The sequence below is a fragment of the Cokeromyces recurvatus genome (genome assembly GCF_025118155.1).
Source record: "Cokeromyces recurvatus strain NRRL 2243 chromosome Unknown BX663scaffold_34, whole genome shotgun sequence".
NCBI classification, from domain to species: domain Eukaryota; kingdom Fungi; phylum Mucoromycota; class Mucoromycetes; order Mucorales; family Mucoraceae; genus Cokeromyces; species Cokeromyces recurvatus.
Genome location: NW_026251420.1, coordinates 77385 through 99017, shown reverse-complemented (window position 1 = coordinate 99017; position 21633 = coordinate 77385). Strand labels below are relative to the sequence as shown.

The following is a 21633-nucleotide window of genomic DNA, read 5'->3' as shown; positions in this document are numbered from 1 at the left end:
TTTTGTTAGCCGAACAAATTTGACTGCTTTCAAGTTGTACCTTTTTTTTTTTCTTATTTAACGCATTGGGTTAAACAGAGTTTTATTATTGAACTTCGTAGCTCCATTTAATGAATAATAAGAATTTACACTCTACTCTGGGGATATTATAAAACACTAAGCCTGAATTTATTATCTTGTGCAATAAATATCTTCTTACAACTCTATTTTTATATTTATTTATTTTTTAAGAGAGAGAGAAAAAAAAGGATATGTAAACTGGGGGCCAATGTATTATTGTGTCTATTTACTTTGTAAACAATACCTTTTTTTTTTAGAAAATATTATTATTAAAGTATATATCATGATAAATAATAATGCAAACATTTTAAAATCCAGTACAGCTGTTGTATGTAGTAAGTGTAACAATTCATCGTAAATTAAAAAAAACACACACATACATACAACACATAAATTATAGTCGTTTTCATGCAAAATTCTATTTTATTCTATTTCAAGATTTTCAACATTTAAATCAATCCTTTAGCTACTGCGATTTCTGCGTTAAGAACTGAGGAACCAGCAGCTCCAAGTACAGTATTATGAACTAAAAGGACAAATTTAATATCTAATACAGGGCACTTTCGAACACGTCCAACAGTAACAGCTTGTCCTTTCAAATTCTCACGATCCAAACGAGGTTGTGGACGATCCTGTTGACGAGTAACGACAATAGGTTTAGAAGGTGCTAAATGGCATCCTAATTTTTCAGCTTCAGATTTATAATTCTCTAATACTTCATAGACTTTTTCAATATCGGGACAGCCATTAGCAAACTTGACAGAGACACTTTCAAGATGTCCATCCAAGACAGGAACACGAGTACAAGTAGCAGAGACAACAGTATTTGGTAAATGTTCAAAGGACTTTTTATCAGCAGCTACAGCACCCATGATCTTTCCAACTTCCCATTCCATCTTTTCTTCTTCTCCTCCAATGTAAGGTACAACATTATCAAGAATATCAAGACTGGGAACACCAGGATAACCAGCTCCACTAATAGCTTGTTGAGTATTAACAATGATATGTGTCATTGGTCCAAAAGCATCTTGAAGTGCCTTCAAGGGTACAACAAGTCCTGTTGTGGAACAGTTGGCATTTGTGATCAAAAAGCCCTTCTTGAGGTTGTAAAGTTCACGTTGATGATGTACAAGATCAAAATGATCGCTATTTACAGTGGGGACAATCAAGGGAACTACAGGATCACGACGATAATTCTTTGCATTTGAAAATACAGCAATATCTTGCTTCAACATAGCCATTTCTAAAAAAAAGAAAAAGAAAAAGAAAAAGAAAAAGAAAAAAAATAAGGGTTATCAAAAGGCACTCAACGCACAAAAAAAAAAAAAAAAAAAAAAATAGGTAAAAACTACTTACCAATTTCTCCAGCTACATCAGCATCAAGACCAGAAAAAACAACATCACAATCTTTAAATAATTCAGCATCACAAGGCTTAACAATCATATTAGCGACTTGATCAGGAATAGGACGAGCTTGCTTCCAACGTACAGCTTCTTTGTAAGCTTTACCAGCAGAACGAGAGGAAGCTCCCAAAGCATGGATTGTAAAAACTGGGTGTTCACTTAATAAAAGAATAAAGCGCTGACCTACTGTACCAGTAGCACCAAGGATACCTACTTTTTTAGAACTCATTTCTTTTTGAAAAAAAAATTGAAAAAAAAAAAAGAAAGTGTAATAAATAGTAAATTTGTATTAATTTTGACATTAACATTTCCAAAAAAAAAAAAAAAAAAAAAAAAAATATATATGTATATATATTTCATATTTCCTATTGGCTGTTTGTGACTCATTATTAAACATAAAATCCTCCTCATGATGATGATCTTGATTGTTGTTCTTTACTACTACGTTTAAAATTGAATTTTTATTATTATTATGATTTTTTGACCAAATGAGCACATAGCATTTTTCATCTGCTGTATTTCCCCTAGTCAGTTTTAATAGTATATAAGTAAGAAAAACCCTCTTATGAGACAAAAGGGAAAAGGATAAAAGTATATGTGTGTTCTTCACTACTACAGTGTTTCTACTTTAAACTCAGACAATGTTGGACGAATGAAAATTAACTTTCAGATGTTTAGCTTGCCTTTTTTAGACAAACGAAGAATAAAAGTTAGAAGAAGTAAGATTAGTTTTTAAACAAAGTAAACATAATTTTCAGACGCTTACCTGTAAAGCATCCAAACAACAGAAGTTGAGTGAATGTGGTCATCTAAATACACTAGGTAAGCTGTGTTTATTACAGTGATGACTGTGGTGGTGTGGTGGTGGTAGTGGTGCGTTGAAAAGGTGTTGGTCTTTCTCGTCCCTGCCAAATGCTGATAGAGATTGTCATCATGTTTCGGGAGGCATTAATGTCTCTTTGACAAAGAAGAGTATGGCAAGAAGAACGGGCCAGCACACTCAATCCAGTAACAGGCGAGGCTGGCATCAAGGTTAGAGTTTGGCATTTACTGCATACTTTGGATGTTCGGAACTCGTCAATTGTGATTGTGATAAGTTGTCCAGCCGCTTCTCGCCTTTTCAGCGCGCGCCATAAAATACTTGTGACCCCACATCTGAGCGTCCTGATCTTGTTGGTGTTCCTTATTGAACATTCCACTTCCAAATACTATCAGAGGAACCTTCGTCTTGTCTTCTTTGTATTTGATGGGCCTCCATTTGTTCAGTTTTTCTCTAAAGTAAAAAAAAAAATTGAATTAATAACTGTTTGAATATAATCAAGTAGAAAATATTTATACTTGATAGCATCGTTCTTATTTGGTCTCTTCTTTCTTTTCTTCTTTCGTTTCTTCTTTTTCTGCCTCTTCTTGTTTCTCCTACTTCGATTATATTTGGTGTCACCGTTTATAAGCATATTGACCATAGTTTCTTGTGCTTTTTGCCTCCCTTGATAAAGTTGGAAGCATTTTTTTTGCAGTACTGGAATTGTAAAAGTTAAATAAAGTATTTATGTTGTCAAATAGATATTGAACATAGTCTAAAAAAATGCTCCGGGTTTGATGTCTTGGTTGTGGGAATTCTTGATTCCGTTTTGACTTTTCAAAAATTGCTGCTGGGTAGAAAGAAACAGTCGAAGCAGTAAGATGATAATACTCTTTAGTACTGCAGCGGATTATTGGGTACCTAGGCTCGTTTAAATCACTCACAGCGGTGAATACAGACTTTCGCCCGGGGTCAACAAAAATTGGATGATAATCCTTTGCTACTTCTGGTAAAGTAAAGTCGTGAAGAGTTAACTCAAAGTGCTGCAAAGAAGGACCATAACTGGCTTGACATCTTTTGTAAAACAAAAAAATTCACAATAAAACCATCAGTCCGTATCAAGTTTCCAAAAAAAAGGATTTGGTTGTTTCCATCTGGTGTTAATTCAGCAATGCTACAAATATAAAAGTAAAAAATACATAAGCCTGATTTGATAGAATTTTTATCTATACTCACCCTCTGTAGCGCAGTTTCCCAAAATTGAAAACATCATAAAACAATCTTAGCTGTCTTCAGGTGTTATATTGTATGGGCATAAGGGAGGTCTTGCTGTAGAATGATTATCACCACGGCATTTCTTACAATGAAGATCGGTCACATTATTATTTGTGGTCTTTTGTCGTTTTACTGTTTGTTTAGCTTGCTTCAAACTTTTGCTTTGCCTTTCTTTTCTTGTTTGAAGTTCCAACTATACATGATCATTATTGTATAATATTAAACTGCCGTACCATCATCAGCGGCTGCTCCTTTATAAAACTTGCATTTGTAATAGTTTTTATTGAAATGTCCTACTTCTTCACAGTCGGTACACTTCGCGTTTGCTGTAATATCAGTTAGTAAAAACTTTTATATACATTTTTTATTAAGTTCTGACCTTCATTAAATACCGGTCAATTGTTGAAAACTGTTTCTTTCTTTATTTTAATAATGCTAGACCGATATTCATTAGACATGTTCAATAAAGTAAGAAAGTGAAAGAAAAACAATTTATCCAAGATTTTTTTTTTAAAAAAAAAAAAGGTGATTATACAGACAACATTTATCTTATTACTGGTGGTGGGTGTGGTGTGGGATCCCGCCGAGCGGAGGTTGTCATTTTGATTTTTCGACCTTTGCTTATGGTTCAAACGCTTGAGGCTATCACCAGTTGTGTTGTAAACAAAATGTTTACAAAGGATTATTTGGCTTATGATTATAAAATTATGCACACTTACTTACCCTCCAAGCTAAGCTTTCAAGCTTTCTTCAAATAAATTCAGTCTCAGAGATCCACCTGCATCCACAGTCTCTCAGCGTACAGGACCAGAAATTATTACTTGGCAATTATCAATTAGCATTCTAACATTATTGAATGTCTAGTAGGTGAAAAAAGTCTAAACATACATCTCACTTCTTGTAAATTTTATTCTTCGTTTGTCTAAAAAAAAAGGTAAGCTAAACATCTAAAAGTTAATTTTCATTCGTCCAGAAAAAAACTAACATCGTCTGAATTTTAAAGTAGAAATACTACTATTAAAGAAATAGGCGGACAATCAATTTAACTTTTTTTTTTATTTTTTTTTTTTCTCAGTCATGTATAAAAAGTCTATCAAGTTTAAAACATCTACAGATGCAGTGGAATTGATCAATGCAATAGAGGAAGAAAAAAAGATAAAATACCCAGTGAATTTAAGAGCTATTGTGTCAACAAGGGAAGCAGGATCTATTATTGGTAAGGCAGGATGTGCAATACAAACGATTTCTGAAAATTATAATGTCAGCATCAAGTTGAGTCCTGAAAAGACAGGTAATAGACGATTAGTGCATGTTACAGGACTTTATCAGTATAGTGCAAATGCATGGGTTGCTCTATTAAAGCGAATTATGGATATTGTTAGAAAAGATGAACATTATAATTGTCATAAGGTAGGTACTTGATACATAAAAGTAAAACATATAAACTAACAAGTTTACAATAGAATTATGGTATTGATTTTGTATTACCTGATGGATTTATACTCTATTTAATACAAGAAGATGTATTGGACATGATAGCAAAGACGTCTTGTACAAAAATCCATGTAAAATCTGATTATTTACCTCGATCGACTGAACGCATTATTCGTATTTCTATACAAAATAAAGAAAACATTCATCATTTTGAAAGGGCTGTACAATTATTATTCGAACAATTATCGATACATGCTCGACTGGCTCTTTCATTTCCTGGAAATTCATTTTATATTTATTCTGAAGAAGACGATCATGATTTATATTCAATCTGTAGTAATTCAAGAGAAGATGAAATTATTTATAATTATTGTATATAAAATAAATTCTATTTTTATTATTATTAGCATTTCTATTCTATTTACAATTCTGGAATCAAGAAAAGTCTTCATGTTTCTAAGCAAGCCTAGAAATAAGAAGAGTGTGATTATGTAATTACTCTTTTCATTTTGATGATCCATGCTTGCTTTTTACGCTCAAAGAGACGAGATAACTTGTTTCTTTTTTCGCTCACAAAAAGATGACTACAAAAGGACCCCATACTAGTGACGGATCGAAAAGAAGAAAAACTAAGTCGATCACTGCAATAATTAGGTACTGATAAAGAAGGTGATAGGGTACAACTCCTTTCTGTCTTTTGTTGACAATACCACGGTAAAAATGAATTTGTCCGAACCAATTCTAGAATTGTTTCTGCTGCCTCATCAAAGCATGTATGATTCCTATTACGGGATGTTAACAAATTCTGACGCATATGACAAGGTATATTGATTTCATAGGGTGCATTAACAGTAATGTATCTCTCTATTATGGCTTGATAGATTTCTAATGTAGGGTTTGATTTGTACTTTTGAACGTCTTGCCAAAAATATATATTTTCTATACAGTAAGTATGATGAAGATACATGATGAAACTATGGTAATATCTATCTTTTGATTCTAATATGTTTTCTAATGAAAATAGTTCATCAGAGGATGACATAGATAATAAAGATGTTGATGGAGTAGTCATGTTAAGAATGATGATACATAATTATTGAAAGAAGAAAAAAAGGGGAAAGAGAGAGAGAGAGAGAGAGAGAGAACAAAAGTATCCAAGTATTTCAACTTATGCAACTTGTACAGCGTATATTATTTTCTATACATGAAATCTTTTTTTTTTTTTATGTAGTACATTTAGTCAAATTCTTTATTGATAAATTTTTATACATCAGTTTCTATTTCATTTATTTTTTGAAGTATTTTGATAAATTGTAGTAAGGAAAAACGTGGCTTTCGATCAACAAACAAGTACAAAAGTACTCCTTAAATTACTAAATTTGTTCATGTACAAAAGAAAAAAAAAACTTGTTTAATATCTTACAGTCTATGATATAATAAATAAATAAGAAGAGAGAGAGAGAGAGTGTGTGTGTGTGCATGTGTGTGACCGAGAAATGAAATGTAAATTAATGATAGAGTACAACTTTCCTCTCCCTTTTTTTTTTTTTTTTTTCTCTTTAAAGAAAAGCAGTTTTCTTAGAGATAATGTGATCTGCACTCTTTCTTCTTAGCTCAGATGACACAGAGTTTTGGGGTGTTATTAAGATATTAGATTGACTAGTAGCACGTATTATTGGTATTGCCTTTAAAGTACAATCATAGGGTCGCTCAGTTAACATAACAGTACCAGCGGGGACCGACACTGGGTATGGCAAATAGGCAGTAATGGAAGTAGTTGTACTAGAAATCGAGCTGGACTTTAATAATTTAAGCCATTCCTTTCGATTCTCTTCTAAATGATTCAAAAAGATGGTGGCTTTTGGAAGAAGTCCTGTAAAGGCTTCAAAATAGGGACGTACTACAAAATCACCAAATTTTATACTGATACCAGGTTGAGTCACTATATCACGATCCATACCAGGAGATACCTCTAATTGTGCTGCCTTTTCAGCATCTCCCTGACGAAAGAACTCTTGAACTATCAAGTCCGACCATTGTTTTGAGATAGGCCAGGTACGGACAGTATTGCTAATATCAGCTGCATGTAATAAGATTCGGGAGAACGAGAGTCGTTGTGTATCGTTTAATGAGAGATAATGTGTCGTAGTAGAATAACGCATCGTGTTTCTAATAAATTCAGTAGTAGTGATGTCGTTATCATAACTAAAACTTGATAAATGATGGTGGTCGTTCTGTTGTGTTTCAGATGGTGTGACAGTTAGATCTTCTTCATCTTTGTCTTTTTTTTCTTCTTCTCCTTCTTGTACGCAAGATAGAGCATCTTCAAGGGCAGTCACTTCCATCAATAAATCATAATGAAATGTCATGTCTGTTGATAAAATAAGTTTTCGAATTGAATCGATTTGTCTTGAACTAAATTGTAAATGATGTTTCCGAAATAATTCAAGGGTAATATCAACAGACAAAGATTCAAGTACCGATGTATGATGATAGCGAGTTGCGAGCTCTGTATTCAGCTTGACATGATAATCATTATTGTAGCCAGCCTAGAAGGCTTATGTGAATATTTAATGAATATAAATATATAGGAGATTATATAGAAATCATATTTACATGACCCGCATCATGACATATGGCAGCAATAAGTAAGAGCGAAATATCCATGTTTGTTAAATACTTGTTAGCTTCTAAATCGAATATCATATAGTAGAGAACGATAACTATATCAACAGCATGATAGAATGAATGGTACGGTGTATTTTGATAAGTATGTTGAACATCAATCAAAAAATCAAGAAGCTGTGATTGTGAGATTTTCAAAGTTTCGTTAATATTTAACTTGGTAAACATTCCCAGCAAATAACTATAAAGATCTGTTGGGTTACAATTCAATACATTGATATCTGTTACTATATGTGCTAAAGGATTTCTATGGCTTGAATGTAAATCCAACCAACGCAAATATTTCTAAAAGAAATACTAGTACAATGAGTTTTATATATTTGTATACTTTTAGTCTTATCCTGTTTTCTTTACTCTTTCGATTTGAAAAAGGTCTTCTGGAGGTAATATATTGTGTCGAAGTATAAGCATTCAATTTATATATATAAATATATATATTTGTATACAGTGTATTTTATTTGTATGTATTTATTTAAAAGAAGAAGATGAAAATAGGATAAATATACGAAAATAAAGCGGGATAAAAAAAAAAAAAAAAAAAAAAAAAAAAAAAAAAAAAAAGTTATCATTGTTTCAATTCAAATGGGTTGAAACAAGTCACTTGCATTGATAGATGTGGGGGAAGGTATAATTATTCCATCGTCAACGACCATTTTCGCTTCTTATTAGAAGATTCTATTTGTTTCATAGCATTTGCTTCCAAAGCAACTAAATCAATTTCTCCAAAATCATCGAAATCATCATCATCATCAAAAACGGCATGAAAATCATCGTTTAAAGGATCATCTTGCTGAATAATATTATTTGTTGGCTTTAGATTACCATTATGGACTTTATTATTTAAAGGTGATGATATGATTTGTTGGTTCAAACGAAGAGGTGTAGAAGTAGCAAAAATATGATTAGGTGACCATAAATATCCTGTGTTTTGAGAATCAAGATCTCTAATGGGTGATTCTACAAATTCTTCATTTGTAACTATTTTGTTTGGAGATGGATAAGAAGAAAGACTAGAAAACATTACAGTCTTTGTTTGTAATTCCTTTGGTGGTCTATTCTGTAGTATTTTTAACCAATGATATATTTCTGCTGTACAATCTTCTTCTATTTTAAATCCTCCACATCGCAAAACAATCTCATTTTCAACAAATAACTCAACTTTTCCAAACACAGTTAATGAAGTCCCAATATCTATTGATTCGCTTTCTTTCCTTAATAATATGTTTTTTGAAAATAGAGTCCTAATTACACTTGTTCCATCGTCTTTTATCCGATTGATTGTTAAAAAGAGAAGAATAGAAAGAAAAAAAAATAGTCATTTTACCTAACCAAACATGTGTTTCTTGATTACAATCAGATACTTTAACAACAAGTCCATTCAATCTAATAATCATCTCGAGTCATTTAAAATTAACTGACCATCTCACCTTCTTACCTCGCCTTTCTATATGATAGCTGAGACCAGTTAATTTTAAAGCAATCATTTGATCGATCGAAAGTTGATGTTACAACATCTTTTATAAATAATAAATGGTGGCAATATAAATTTTCTTCTGTAATGTCTATCATCCCATTTTTTCCAGTTACCATTTGAAAGAAAGAGAAAGAATCTGCAAAAAAAGAAAAAAAAATTTTGTTTTAAAAAAATAAAATAAAAAAAAGCCATATTAATACATTTTCTACATAAATTATTTACTATATTTAAAGTTAAATGTAGTGTTCATACATCTACATAAAAGATTAGATTGTATCTAACATATCCTCAAATTATCCGATGTTAATTATTAGGTATAAATAAAAAGAGAACAATAAAGAAAATGAAAACAGCAGAATAAATCTTTATAATATTCGAAAAAAAAGATATTATACATATACATATAACGACTGCAAAAATAGATCGTTTGGAGTGTAGTTGTTTCTTTGCGACACGCGTATATATGATGAAGAAGTTGTTCTATTGTAGATCATAATTTATGCCCTGACTGTAGATTAATATCGGTCAACAAGAATAGAGCTATTATAGAAAGATAATCTATTCTTATGATTGTATTTAGCATAGAAGATTTATAAAACATAATATTATTATTGTTTAATACTTATATCCTTTAGTAACTGTTTACTCTATGTTTCACAATATAAAAAGTATTTATTATTTTATTCAGAGATCAAAATAGATTTGCATTTGCATAAAGTGTGTAACAAATAATAGTCTATGCTCTTGACTCTAATATTGTATTATGTAAAGTAAATCATCGTTTATACAGCATCAGAATAAAAACAATAGATTCCGTCTAGTTGTAATGATTTTGTAATATTACTGTTTACTCGAATGCTAAGCTTATAGAGACTGCAGTGAACACATGTTTTTATTTTCTCTTGTTTTATTAACCTTTTTTTTTTTTTGTATTACTCTACTTTTTATTCTATGCGTCTCTGATGGCTGAAACATATAGAGTACCCCTTTATTTTTATTTTATTTTATTTATATATTTTTTTTTTTTGATCTTCCTTTATACATATTCGTATAAAGTCGTACTCTTTAAGCGTTTTCATTATCACTTTCTTTTAACCTGCTTCCATATTTAAAGACCCCTAGCTCTTTTACGTCCCAGTGCATCTTTTTTATAACCTGAATTTATATTAATTTATTAACAATACAATGGGTTATTATAAAAGAAGCAGTAAAGAAAACAAGTTTAAGAATATTCATTTCTTTAAGGATTTGAATGTAAGTAAATAATAAACGCGATGATGCTGATAAAGTATTCAGGATAGTCTAATTGGATAATACTTTAAAAAACAAATCTCTGATTTCATTTGCTCGAAAAAATAAAATAAAATAAAGCAGTAGAACTATCGCATAAATATATTCTATCATATGTTTTATTCGAATAGTTTATGATTTGTCATATTTAGCCTTATTTCTTAGTCATATCGGATTAGATTAGTGTACACATATTTAAAAGATATTAATAATAATAGATGTCTTATTGATGGTAGTTGCTTAAATGTTGTACAACTAACAAGACTACTTTGACTGTTTTCTATCATGAATCGTTCTTGTAGCTATTTAGTTGAAGTATAGATTTACAACTATCATAATAAAAAAAATTTTTTTTCTTCTTTTATTTAGTTTCTTATTATAAATAATGAAAATTATTTTCGGCCAAATTATAGTAATAAAAGATCTCAAGAAGATTCCTTTCTTATATTTTCGTCTTTATTCTCTACCAATAATCAGATTCTTACATTAAATATTATATTATTATTCTAAAATTTTTTGTTGGATATTAGAGAATAAACAAGCTTACGAATACTGTATTAAAACAACTAAATAAATGAAATACTTTGAAAAGAGCCTTAGCTCTCACATGAATGAGGAAGAAAAGACAACAGATGAAATGACTGAAATTTCCTTTAAAAGACAGAAGACTACATAGGAAGAAGCAGTAGATCTATCAACAACAAAATCAATATCTAATTCTTCTAGTCATATCTCACAGTCATCCTCAGCCATTTTGGCTAACATCTGGACAGTCTGGACTGACCTCCTCAGAGTAACTTATTCACAGAAAATTGTTAGTAATACAGACATTAACTACTACAGATAAAATGGAAATCATTTGTCATGAAAAAGAAAGTTGACTTTTATTATTTAGTCTAAAATATTCGAGCATAATCCAACTTGGTGAAGACATAGGAATAAACAATCCCAAAAAAAAAAAAAAAAAAAAAAAAAAAAAAAAAATGTATATAGTAACTATTACAGATATGATGTTGAAGGGAGAGCAACATAACATTTTCTCCAAATTTAACTCACTTTTAGGAAGAGTTTTTTTTTACTGTATTAGTAAATACTATACCTTGACCAATGACTAATTTTATGTCTTCATGATAGACTGTTTCTATTGATAAATACTTCACACTAATGTTAGGAAACTGTACGTATATAAATATGTATATAAAGTAATAAAGTCTGACCGCTATTTTCCAATTAACTGTATTATGTGAGCTTTATTTTTTATGGTTTGCTGTTGTACAATATATGAAAAAGAATGGTTAAAAAAGGTAAAAGAAAGTATGATTTGAATAGTTAATAAAACTTTTATTGACTTTTTATTATTTGTGAGATGTTCTATGCTGCATAGTTTTTTGTATTATTATCTATTTAAGCTTATACAATAAATATAAAAGTAATCGAAAGCATTAAACTTTCTTGACCCTGTTTCTTTCTTTCTTTCTTTCTAACATGACTAAAGTAATTGTCTCCTTCAATTTATTCATTTTTTTTTTTTTAGTTATTGAAAGATGCACCATGGAAATTGCGGAAGTTTACTGTTGCAACACAATAAAGTAATCAAATCTATTATTTGTCATACATACCTTCCCGCCTTATAATATATCTCTATAAAAACGCCCTTTTTCCTTTTCCTTTTCTTTTTAATTATTTCTTTATATATATACCTCTCTTTACTTTATATTTCTTTACATCCCTACCCCCTTCCTTTCTTTTTCTCTAAAATAATAATAATAATAAATCCCATTGAGTCATTTAAGTAATAAATAGGTATATAACAAATGCAACTTAAAAGCTTTTCTTTAGCTACAATCGGATTCCTTTTACTCAGCAAGGGAACTTTTGCAGCAGATTCAACAAATAACTTGGCAATTATTGATGATGGTCAACAATATGCTGATTCTTATCTTTCTGTCTTTTCGGCTGATGATGATGACGATGAAGTTGACTTTGAATTGTCTGAGGATTACATTGATAATAACAAGTTAACTAAACGTGGTGAAGAATGCACCAAATATCATACTGGTAAAAAAAAAAAAAAAAAAAAAAAAAAAAAAAAAAAAAAAAAAAAAAAGGCATAATAAAATAATCATATTATTAAATATAATATACTATGTATAGTCTCTGGTAGTGATAGCTGTGTAAAACTTGCCAAAAAATATGACGTTTCTTTAAATGATATTTATGATTGGAATCCTCAAATCAAAAAAGGTTGTTCTAATCTAAATAATGGCAAAAAATACTGTGTTCAAATGACAACTGCATCTTCCTCTTCTTCTTGTGGAAAAACTCGCAAAGGTAACATAAGAATATGTGTATAGAGTATTATTCTAAGTTGTCTTTGTGTTTTATTTTCCTAATATTATATATATAGCGACTAGCTCTGATACCTGTTCAAAATTAGCTAAAGCAAATGATATCAGCTTAAGCACATTTTACAAATTGAATCCATCTGTAAACTCTCAATGTAGTAACCTTCGTACAGGTAAAGTGTATTGTGTTAAACCTACTTCTTCTTCATCTACCAAAGTCAAAAACTTGACTTCCAAAAAGACAACGAAAAAGTCTTCTAAAAAATCAAGTACCAAAAAGACTTTATCAAGCCAAAATAAGGAAGTTCGTAAGAAGTTACAATCTAACGCTTCTTTTACTTATTATTGGATCGCTCAACCTAGTGACTATAAGGGAGGTAAAGACGTGAATGTCAAGACATGTGCTGGAAAGACGATTGGCTCTGTTGGTGAAAATTATGCAGATGCTCTCGTCATGGAAGGTACTGGCGTCGTTGGTTCCAAGATTGTTAATCTCGGTGGCTGTACCTGCATTGGTTACAAATGTTTCGAATTAGTTGATAAAAAGACAGATCCTTATGGTTTGACCTCCTATGGTTCTCCTCTTCGTCCCTATGTCACTATTGCTTCTAATGATATTAAGAGAAATTCAAAGATCTATGTTCCCTCTCTTGATGGTTGGAAGGTTCCTGGTTCTAGTAAGACTCACAATGGCTGCTTATTAGTTGATGGTAATAAATATGTATATGAATATGCATATACATTGTATTCATTTTCTTTTTTTTTATTTTAAATTTTCTCTATTAGATGAATCTTGGAGTTTTGGCGGTAAGCACATTGATTTCTATGTTTACTCCATGGATAATTATGAAACATTGGATAAATCTCACAAGATAACCAAGGTTGATATTTATGAAGGTGGATCTTGCAAAATTCTTAATTATTTGTAAACTTATTTTAATTTATTATGTATATCAAGTGGAAGTCTATATAATAAAAAAAAAAAATCTACTTGTAAACTTTTATTCACTGTAGAAGCAAATAAAATAAAAATCTCCAGCTTGAAATGATTATAACTATTATGATTTTCTTGTGAATAGAATAGGATAAAATAAGAATGATACGTGAATTGACTCTATGATGAGCCTCCATACTATTCTATAGGGTTTAGTAGAAGAAGAAGATACTTTATTGATGAGACATGACGACTGACCCCTTTTTTTACGGAAATTATCCTTGAGGTTCTATTATACTAGCGTTCCTAATTTTCTATAATATCCTTGTTCAACATAGCTTTTTATACTATTACAGAATTTTATATTTCTAAATATATCACTAGTAGAAGTTTATTATATCATGTATACTATATTACTTCCTATTATTACATGTTTATCATATTTATAGACTATATTATAGTTACACGTATATATTAGATATTCTATTCTATATATCTACATAATCTATTAATGGATAATAAAAACTACTACTATGTAAAAGACTTTTTAAAAGACAAAAAGAAAAAAAAAAACGTTCATACAACTTGAGATAATTTAAAAGGACATGTCCCTTTTGCTCTGTTTGATTTTATTCAAGTATTGCCTATTTTGTGCACGTTAGAATAGTATTATTATGCTTGACAAAGAAAAAAAGCAAGATATATATGCATATTTATATTTTTTTTTTTTTTGTTCTTAATGACTTTATCAGTGGTTGATTCTTCTTCTTTACATTGGATCAATTATTACAAGTTGATTTTTGCCCTGTTTTATTATATTTCCTTTTCAAAAAAAAAAAAAAAAAAAAAAAAATTAATAATCTGTGTGTCTTCAAATTCTATTCGTCCAAGAAATTCTAAACTATAATAATACAATATGTCTATAATTATTTTCTTTTCCTTTCTTTTTTTCTTCTTCTTCTTCTTCTTCTGTTTTTATTATTGTTATTTTGAAATTATGAGTCTTTCGCCTGCTTCGTTTAAAACTTCAAAAGCTCAACTTACACTCTCTTATAAAGTTAATAACAAAGACATTCGTCATAAGAATGAACTGCTCTCATCCAATTACCCATTCAAGAATGAAAATGTGCAAGTTTCTGTAAAGACTGAGCCCTGTACTGATGGTAAAGGTGGCCACATATTGTCTATCTTTGTCAAAGCTTTCAAGGATATAGAGTTAGTAAGTTTTGAAACTGTTTATATGGCTGACTTGCGAAATCAGAGAATGATGGCCAACGGTTTTCAAAGTTGGAGTCAAGCCCGTGAATTCACAAAGAATGACAAGATTCACGCCATTCGTTCAGGTATTGCTTGGTATACTCAGCTCAATCTTCAAGGGTAAAACGAAAAGAAAACGTATTTTTTTTTTTACCTATAATATCGCTATACTTATATTTTTGTATTTTAACCTTCCTTCTTCTTCTCTCTCTCTCTCGCTCGCTTTTCTTTTCTTTTTTTTTCCTTTTTTGCAGTGATTATGATATATTTCAACATTCTGGTGAAAGGGGGCTGATTCATTCAAGTAGCTACACCCACTTTCGTGATACAGCAAATATAGTTTCCTTTTTCGGATCTCTTTCCGAACATCTTGGTTATACATATTTTAAAGGAGACTTTAATAATAATAGTTTAGGCATTTATAAAGATGTACTTGGAAAAGAATTAAAATCAGATGAAGAGATAGAGTTAGTACGTGTCTTTATTGCACAGGGTTTAGATGCTGAGGCTCCTATTTGGGATAGTTATAGTGAATTTTATGAGGATCGTCGAGCGATTCGACATGATGTACATCGACATGTGAATGGGTGGACATCTTGGTACAACTATTATGGTGACGTGAGTGAAGCGATTATTAATGAAAATGTGGAGGCCCTTTTACGTTATAAATACCCAATCAATATCTTTCAAATTGATGATGGTTTTCAGACAGCTATCGGTGATTGGTTATCCATCAACAGTAAATTCCCCAGTGGCATGAAGACGGTAGCTCAAAAGATTAAGGGAGCGGGCTTTAAGGCAGGGCTTTGGCTAGCCCCTTATGCAGTAGGATTTAATAGTCGGTTAGCCAAAGAGCACCCTGACTGGCTTATTATTGATCCAGAGACCAAGAAGCCAGTTGTAGCAGGACCCAACTGGGGTGGCTTTTATGCCTTGGATTTTTATCAGCCAGGTGCTCGAGCATATCTAAAGGAAGTCTTTCAAGTTGTATTAGAGGATTGGGGATTTGATATGCTTAAATTAGATTTTTGTTTTGCAGCCGCCATGATTCCTCGTAGAGGTAAATCGCGTGGTGAAATTATGTGGGAAGCCATGGACTTGATTCGTGACCTGGTTGGCCCAGAAAAACTGATTTTAGGCTGTGGTGTTCCATTAGCTTCAGCATTTAGAAAAGTGGATTATTGTCGTATTGGATCTGATGTAGCGCCATGGTGGGAAGGTATATATGTATATATATTAAAAAAATAAGAGGAAAAAAAAAGGATTCACACTAATTCTCTCTTTTTTTTTTTTTTGATTCATTTAGATTCCAAGTTAAAGTTACTTCATGTACGTGAACGTGTTTCAACAGCCAATTCACTTGTGTCTACGTTGACTCGATGGCCAATGTCAGATCGTATGTTTGGTAACGATCCAGATGTCATGATTCTTCGTAACAAAAAAAATAAGTTAAGCCCAGATGAACGTTATACACTTTGTGTATTAAATAATATCTTGGGAGCACTCGTGTTTAGTTCAGATAATGTAGCTTTATATGGACAAGATGAACATTTACTTTATTCAGCGACTTTTCCCAAAGTGATTGCACATGTCTTTAGTGTGTTAGAGTTTAAACGTGATTGTTTCATGGTCAAGTTCGATGTTGTCCAAGCCAATGGTACAAGTTATCGTTACACAACCTATGCAAATCTCACAGATGAAGAACAAACGATTTATTTACCAGAATCGTCCAAACATACCCATCTTTTATTTGCTACAGATAATGACATGCATATGAGTCAAGTAGACCGAACAGAAGCACTCTTTTATCATCCATCTTCAGCTGCAAGATTAAAAGTACATGAAACAAAGACATTTATGCATATCCCTGAGCCTACAGAGGGATTAGTGTTATTAGGATCCTTTAGTCATATTGTACCAGGCGCTGAAATAAATGAATTTAGTGAAACAAAAGGAGAAATCAAGATTAGTTTTAAACAAGAAAATACAAGATATCATAAAGTCTTGATAGGCTATGGGCCCTACCTTCATCAGAACCGTCATAGTTATGTGCCACCTATTTGTAAAGTAAATGGTAAACAAGCAGATTATGAATGGATTCCTGTTGCTGGTCTAGGCGAAGGAAGACCTAAAAGTGAAGTTTTGGCCTTTATTATAGAAGATCAAGAACAAAGTTTTTTAAAATAGAATAAATTGTTTATCTTATATGTATAAAAAAAAAAAAAAAAAAAAAAAAAAAAAAAAAAAAAAAAGAGGCAAATTTTCTCGCCCTTATTGTGGGTTATTTAGTTTATACCCTTTATTCCTTTAAAGAATAGATAACAGACAAGCAGTAGCGTTACAGATGTTAGATAAGAAGGAACTTTTGTTATTATTTTACGAGTGATCAAGTAGATAATAGAATCATCAACTTGTAGTCTTTGAAAAGAAAAAATGATTACACTATCTACAATATGTTTGTGATTATTTCATGTCAATGTTCTTCTGTTCCCAAGTCCAGCAAGATGTCGTATCATTCGACATTACTCAACAACAACAAAAAATCCTCAGTATACAGCAATTCACAACAAGAAAGTTACTCGTAAAATTAAAAAATGCAGTCATAGTAAGTTTTTTTTTGGGGGGATTTTCTTTTTAAGGAAGACAAACAGACAACGAAAAGAATTAAATCACTTTACTTATTCTATACTTACCCTCACCACGCCTTTACTACTACTACTACTACTATTTGGCTATTGTTTTTTATAATAGGAAACTGCTACTCTAATAATGATGATATCATTACTACTCATAATTCATTCAACGACATTTATTAGACCTTGGAATCTCGATTCTACTCTCTCTCCCCCCCCATGTTATTACCTTTAACATGAACTTATTATCTCTAATCTATATAACTGCTTCTCCTTCTTTATAATAATAGCTTGATGTTATCTTTTTTTTGGCTTTAAACGTAAATAAACCTAAAGAACCTGATTTTGATAGAATAAGTAGATTTCAGTTATTACTTGATACAAAAAATAAAAATAAAATAAAGAATATGATACATTTATAGATTTATATGCATCTGTACACCGCGAGATTATGCTATCTGTATGTATTATTATAATAAATGTAATGTCGGATGTAAACAATGATTATATATCTCAAGTCAAGAATAGAGAAATAGACATAAAGAAGATCATATGACAAAATAATTAAGTTTTTTTTTTTTTTTAAAAAAAAAAAGCTAGAAAATGACTATGTTTTTTTTGAATACCGCTTTCATGCAGCAGCAAATATAAGAGTGAAGAAATAGAATTAAAGAATAATTGTAAACCAAAAAAGAAAAAAAAAGTAGAAGCTAGTAGTAGTGATAGGTTTTAACAAGCAAAAAAAAAAAAAAAAAAAAAAAAAAAAAAAAAAAAAAAAAAAAAAAAAAAAAAAAAAAAAAACTTACTACTGAACTAATAGCAATAGTTCATCCTTTTTAGTATCATTTAATGAAGATATGCGTCATTACTTCAGCAACAAAATTATATTTAAATTCAGAATCATGTTTCTTATTTAAAACCATTATTAACCTTAAAAAAAAAATAGAGAGAGAAAAAAAGAGAGAAAAAAAAAGAGAGAGAGAAAGAGAGAGTAGTGTGTAAGAAAGAGAAAAGAATTATTTTTTTTTTTTTTTTTCACTTTCATTTTTCATTTTTTCATTTTTTTTTTCTTTTTTCTTTTTTCTTTTCCTTTTCCTTTCCTTTTTCATTTTCATTTTTTCTTTTTATATACATATTATTTATTTCTATTTATTTAATTTTCTTTAATAATGTCTTTTTTTAATAAAATTATTGATAAAGCTAAACAACATAATACAATAGCACAAAATGAACAAAATAATAGAGGATTATTTGATTTACATACACCACAACCACAGTCTATTCCAAAGCATTATGCAACAAATGGTTATGTGACACCAAGACAATCACAAGAAAATATGGAAATTGACATTTCTTCTCGTAAAATATTAAAAAGCATCCATCATTTCTTTTATGTGTATAAATATTGACTTGCTTTTTTCTTTTTAAAAAAATAAATAAAATAAAATGATAATAATAGAAGAAGTAGTAGCTCAACAACAGCAGCAACCACAACCACAACAACAACAACAACAACAACCACAACAACAACCACAACAACAGCAACAGCAACAGCAACAGCAACAGCAACAGCAACAGCAACAACAGCAGCAGCAACAGCAGCAACAGCAGCAGCAACAAGGTAAAAGAGACAACACACTTAAATCATATTTATCTCTAAATAAATGAAATTTTCTTTCTTTCTGGTAGCTTACTTACGAAATAAATATCAAAATTATGATCAAGTCATTATGGAACAACGTAAAAATAGACCAAAGCTTAAATTGGATGATTTTCATTTGTTACGTACATTGGGTACGGGTTCATTTGGTAGAGTCCACCTATCACAATCAAGACATAATGGTCGATATTATGCTATCAAAGTACTTAAAAAATCAGAAGTCGTTAGATTAAAGCAAGTTGAACATACAAATAACGAAAAACATATTTTGGAGTCAGTCGCTAATCCCTTCTTGGTTAATTTATGGGGTACATTTCAAGATGATTCTAATCTTTACATGGTCATGGATTATGTACCAGGAGGTGAATTATTTAGTGTCTTACGAAAAAGCAAGGTATAAAAAATAAGAATTATTTATTTATTTATTTATTTCTAAAATACTTTTTTTGTTAGCGTTTTCCTGATCATGTTGCTAAATTTTATGCTGCTGAGGTCACTTTAGCTATCGAATACCTTCATAAAAAGGAATTCGTTTATCGTGATTTAAAACCAGAAAATTTATTATTGGATGCAAATGGACATATCAAAATTACAGATTTTGGCTTTGCAAAATATGTACCGGATATTACATGGACGTTATGTGGTACACCTGATTATTTAGGTGAGTGAGTGAGTTAGAGTCTGTTGTTGTGTAACGCTTTTATTCATCTGTATTTCAATAAATAGCACCTGAAGTGATTCAATCAAAAGGCTATGGTAAAGCAGTTGATTGGTGGTCCTTGGGAATCTTAATATTTGAAATGTTAGCAGGATATCCACCATTTTATGACGACGATCATTTAAAACTATATGAGAAGATTCTGCAAGGTAGAATTCGATGGCCATCTTATTTTGATCCTAATGCCAAAGATTTATTAAAGCATCTATTGACTTCCGATTTATCGCGTCGTTATGGTAATCTTAAAAATGGTGCTGATGATATTAAAATCATCCTTGGTTTCATACTGTTGATTTTGACCGTATTGCAAATCGACATATCAGGGCTCCTTATATTCCTCAAATCCGTGGGGATGGCGATGCTAGTCATTTTGATAGATATCCAGAAACAAATGAACAATATGGTTTACCTGCTGAAGATCCATATAAGGAAAAGTTTCCTGATTTTTAGTCATCAATAATAATAAACTTTTGACAGCACATGAAAAATAGATTAGAGAAAAATATTTTTTTTTTGCATGCATAAAATTTCCTTATTGAAGGTATATAAATTGTAATAGGAAAATATGTATACATATGCATATACATTTGCTGTTAAAAAAAAAAAAGAAAAAAGAAAAAAGAAAAAGAAAAAAAAAGAGAGAGAATCATGATATGTTCCTACTTTTTCATCAAGACTCTTTGTAATTTGGGAAATACACATAAATCAAGATAACAAACATATATATCATAATGTTGTCAGATTTATTTACAAATATATAAATGGAACGTTAAAATAAGATAATCTTTTTTTTTTCTTTTTCTTTTTTAGTCATCAAAAATAGCATTCACGGAAGGAGTAAAAATAGATGCTGTTGATGATGAATTTGTTGTTCCTTGAGGTACATAATACATTGGATTGGTTAAAGGAGCTACTTGATGATGAGCCTTATCAGATTGAAATGTAGTATAATTCTCTTGTGAAGTAGCAGCAGCAGTAGTAGCAGCAGCAGCAGTAGTAGTATCTGACATATTTGTAGAAGCAGCAGAAGTAGGAGTACTTGCTGTTGTTGTAGAGCCAAGATAAGTACGAATGAATAGTGGTCGTAAAGTACGAGTAGTAGAACGTGTAATCATAGTTGTTGTAGCAGAAATCATTTTGTTTTGTTTTTTTTAAAAAAAAATGAAGAGTAAGGAGAAAAAGAAAAAAAAAAGGAAAAAGAAAAAAAGGGATTTATGAATGATCGTGTGGCTATTTATATCAATGATTAATATGCATAGAAAATAATGCTGTGCGTGTGTGTGTGTGTGTGTATGTGTGTGTGCGTGCGTGTGTGAAAATGATACATTTTTAAAAAGGAACCAAACATGCAAATGAAACAACTTTTTCATCTCTCTCATCTTTAAATGGCAAAGTTATTTTAAACCCAGATGGTAAATTTTAATTGGAAGATTTTCAATACTTTTAATAATAAAAATTGATTTAATGATGAACAAACATTTATGAATATGGACTTTATTATAGGACACTGACCTTCTTATTCTTATCTTTGTTCTTTTTACTAAAAATGGACTCTACTATTTTATTTGAAGAGTGAAATGGATTAAAAGTACGTTTCATTATAAATGGAAAAGTAAAATTAACGATGTTGCTATGTAGAAAACTAATAATAAAACCCCTGAC

General features: G+C 30.5%; 8 protein-coding genes across 8 annotated transcripts; 4 read left to right on the top strand and 4 right to left on the bottom strand.

Moving 5' to 3' along the window:
• Positions 1 to 352: 352 nt before the first annotated feature.
• BX663DRAFT_479080 (aspartate-semialdehyde dehydrogenase) lies at positions 353 to 1747 on the bottom strand. The gene is made up of 2 exons (XM_051524316.1): positions 1417 to 1747; positions 353 to 1303 (listed from the first exon to the last, which is right to left on the bottom strand). The coding sequence occupies exons 1-2, from the start codon at positions 1691 to 1693 to the stop codon at positions 510 to 512; spliced, it is 1071 nt and encodes a 356-aa protein (XP_051378969.1). The 5' UTR covers positions 1694 to 1747; the 3' UTR covers positions 353 to 509.
• A 553-nt stretch (positions 1748 to 2300) lies between these two features.
• Positions 2301 to 4142, bottom strand: BX663DRAFT_489551 (uncharacterized protein; the record flags this gene model as incomplete). Its single annotated transcript, XM_051524906.1, has 5 exons — positions 2301 to 2580; positions 2606 to 2735; positions 2925 to 3332; positions 3775 to 3889; positions 4098 to 4142. The coding sequence occupies 5 exons, from the start codon at positions 4140 to 4142 to the stop codon at positions 2301 to 2303; spliced, it is 978 nt and encodes a 325-aa protein (XP_051378968.1).
• Positions 4143 to 4618: 476 nt separating this feature from the next.
• Positions 4619 to 5355, top strand: BX663DRAFT_555313 (uncharacterized protein; the record flags this gene model as incomplete). The annotated part of the gene is made up of 2 exons (XM_051531610.1): positions 4619 to 4951; positions 5005 to 5355. The coding sequence occupies 2 exons, from the start codon at positions 4619 to 4621 to the stop codon at positions 5353 to 5355; spliced, it is 684 nt and encodes a 227-aa protein (XP_051378967.1).
• A 54-nt stretch (positions 5356 to 5409) lies between these two features.
• On the bottom strand, positions 5410 to 6199 carry BX663DRAFT_224251 (RGS domain-containing protein). Its single transcript, XM_051521796.1, has one exon. It carries the CDS (start codon positions 6045 to 6047, stop codon positions 5463 to 5465), a length of 585 nt encoding a protein of 194 aa, XP_051378966.1. The 5' UTR covers positions 6048 to 6199; the 3' UTR covers positions 5410 to 5462.
• A 335-nt stretch (positions 6200 to 6534) lies between these two features.
• BX663DRAFT_555311 (uncharacterized protein) lies at positions 6535 to 9054 on the bottom strand (the record flags this gene model as incomplete). Its single annotated transcript, XM_051531609.1, has 4 exons — positions 6535 to 7524; positions 7592 to 7913; positions 8311 to 8923; positions 8985 to 9054. The coding sequence occupies 4 exons, from the start codon at positions 9052 to 9054 to the stop codon at positions 6535 to 6537; spliced, it is 1995 nt and encodes a 664-aa protein (XP_051378965.1).
• A 3069-nt stretch (positions 9055 to 12123) lies between these two features.
• BX663DRAFT_460832 (uncharacterized protein) lies at positions 12124 to 13810 on the top strand. Its single transcript, XM_051523941.1, has 4 exons — positions 12124 to 12482; positions 12579 to 12755; positions 12832 to 13479; positions 13556 to 13810. The coding sequence occupies exons 1-4, from the start codon at positions 12239 to 12241 to the stop codon at positions 13696 to 13698; spliced, it is 1212 nt and encodes a 403-aa protein (XP_051378964.1). The 5' UTR covers positions 12124 to 12238; the 3' UTR covers positions 13699 to 13810.
• An 890-nt stretch (positions 13811 to 14700) lies between these two features.
• Positions 14701 to 17147, top strand: BX663DRAFT_555309 (glycoside hydrolase superfamily; the record flags this gene model as incomplete). Its single annotated transcript, XM_051531608.1, has 3 exons — positions 14701 to 15080; positions 15215 to 16179; positions 16267 to 17147. The coding sequence occupies 3 exons, from the start codon at positions 14701 to 14703 to the stop codon at positions 17145 to 17147; spliced, it is 2226 nt and encodes a 741-aa protein (XP_051378963.1).
• A 1535-nt stretch (positions 17148 to 18682) lies between these two features.
• On the top strand, positions 18683 to 20608 carry BX663DRAFT_538224 (kinase-like domain-containing protein). The gene is made up of 6 exons (XM_051530679.1): positions 18683 to 18952; positions 19053 to 19214; positions 19283 to 19647; positions 19707 to 19914; positions 19980 to 20259; positions 20295 to 20608. Exons 1-6 carry the CDS (start codon positions 18763 to 18765, stop codon positions 20419 to 20421), a joined length of 1332 nt encoding a protein of 443 aa, XP_051378962.1. The 5' UTR covers positions 18683 to 18762; the 3' UTR covers positions 20422 to 20608.
• The last annotated feature ends 1025 nt before the right edge of the window (positions 20609 to 21633 follow it).

Bases quoted from the DNA above. Each gene is read 5' to 3' on its own strand.
- BX663DRAFT_479080 (XM_051524316.1), bottom strand. From the start codon at position 1,693: ATGAGTTCTAAAAAAGTAGGTATCCTTGGTGCTACTGGTACAGTAGGT. The intron at 1,304-1,416 runs GTAAGTAGTTTT...TCTTTTTTTTAG, and splicing joins TGATGTAGCTGGAGAAATTG to AAATGGCTATGTTGAAGCAA.
- BX663DRAFT_224251 (XM_051521796.1), bottom strand. From the start codon at position 6,047: ATGACTACTCCATCAACATCTTTATTATCTATGTCATCCTCTGATGAA.
- BX663DRAFT_460832 (XM_051523941.1), top strand. From the start codon at position 12,239: ATGCAACTTAAAAGCTTTTCTTTAGCTACAATCGGATTCCTTTTACTC. The intron at 12,483-12,578 runs GTAAAAAAAAAA...TACTATGTATAG, and splicing joins ATGCACCAAATATCATACTG to TCTCTGGTAGTGATAGCTGT. The intron at 12,756-12,831 runs GTAACATAAGAA...TTATATATATAG, and splicing joins TTGTGGAAAAACTCGCAAAG to CGACTAGCTCTGATACCTGT.
- BX663DRAFT_538224 (XM_051530679.1), top strand. From the start codon at position 18,763: ATGTCTTTTTTTAATAAAATTATTGATAAAGCTAAACAACATAATACA. The intron at 18,953-19,052 runs GTAAAATATTAA...TGATAATAATAG, and splicing joins GGAAATTGACATTTCTTCTC to AAGAAGTAGTAGCTCAACAA. The intron at 19,215-19,282 runs GTAAAAGAGACA...TCTTTCTGGTAG, and splicing joins GCAACAGCAGCAGCAACAAG to CTTACTTACGAAATAAATAT.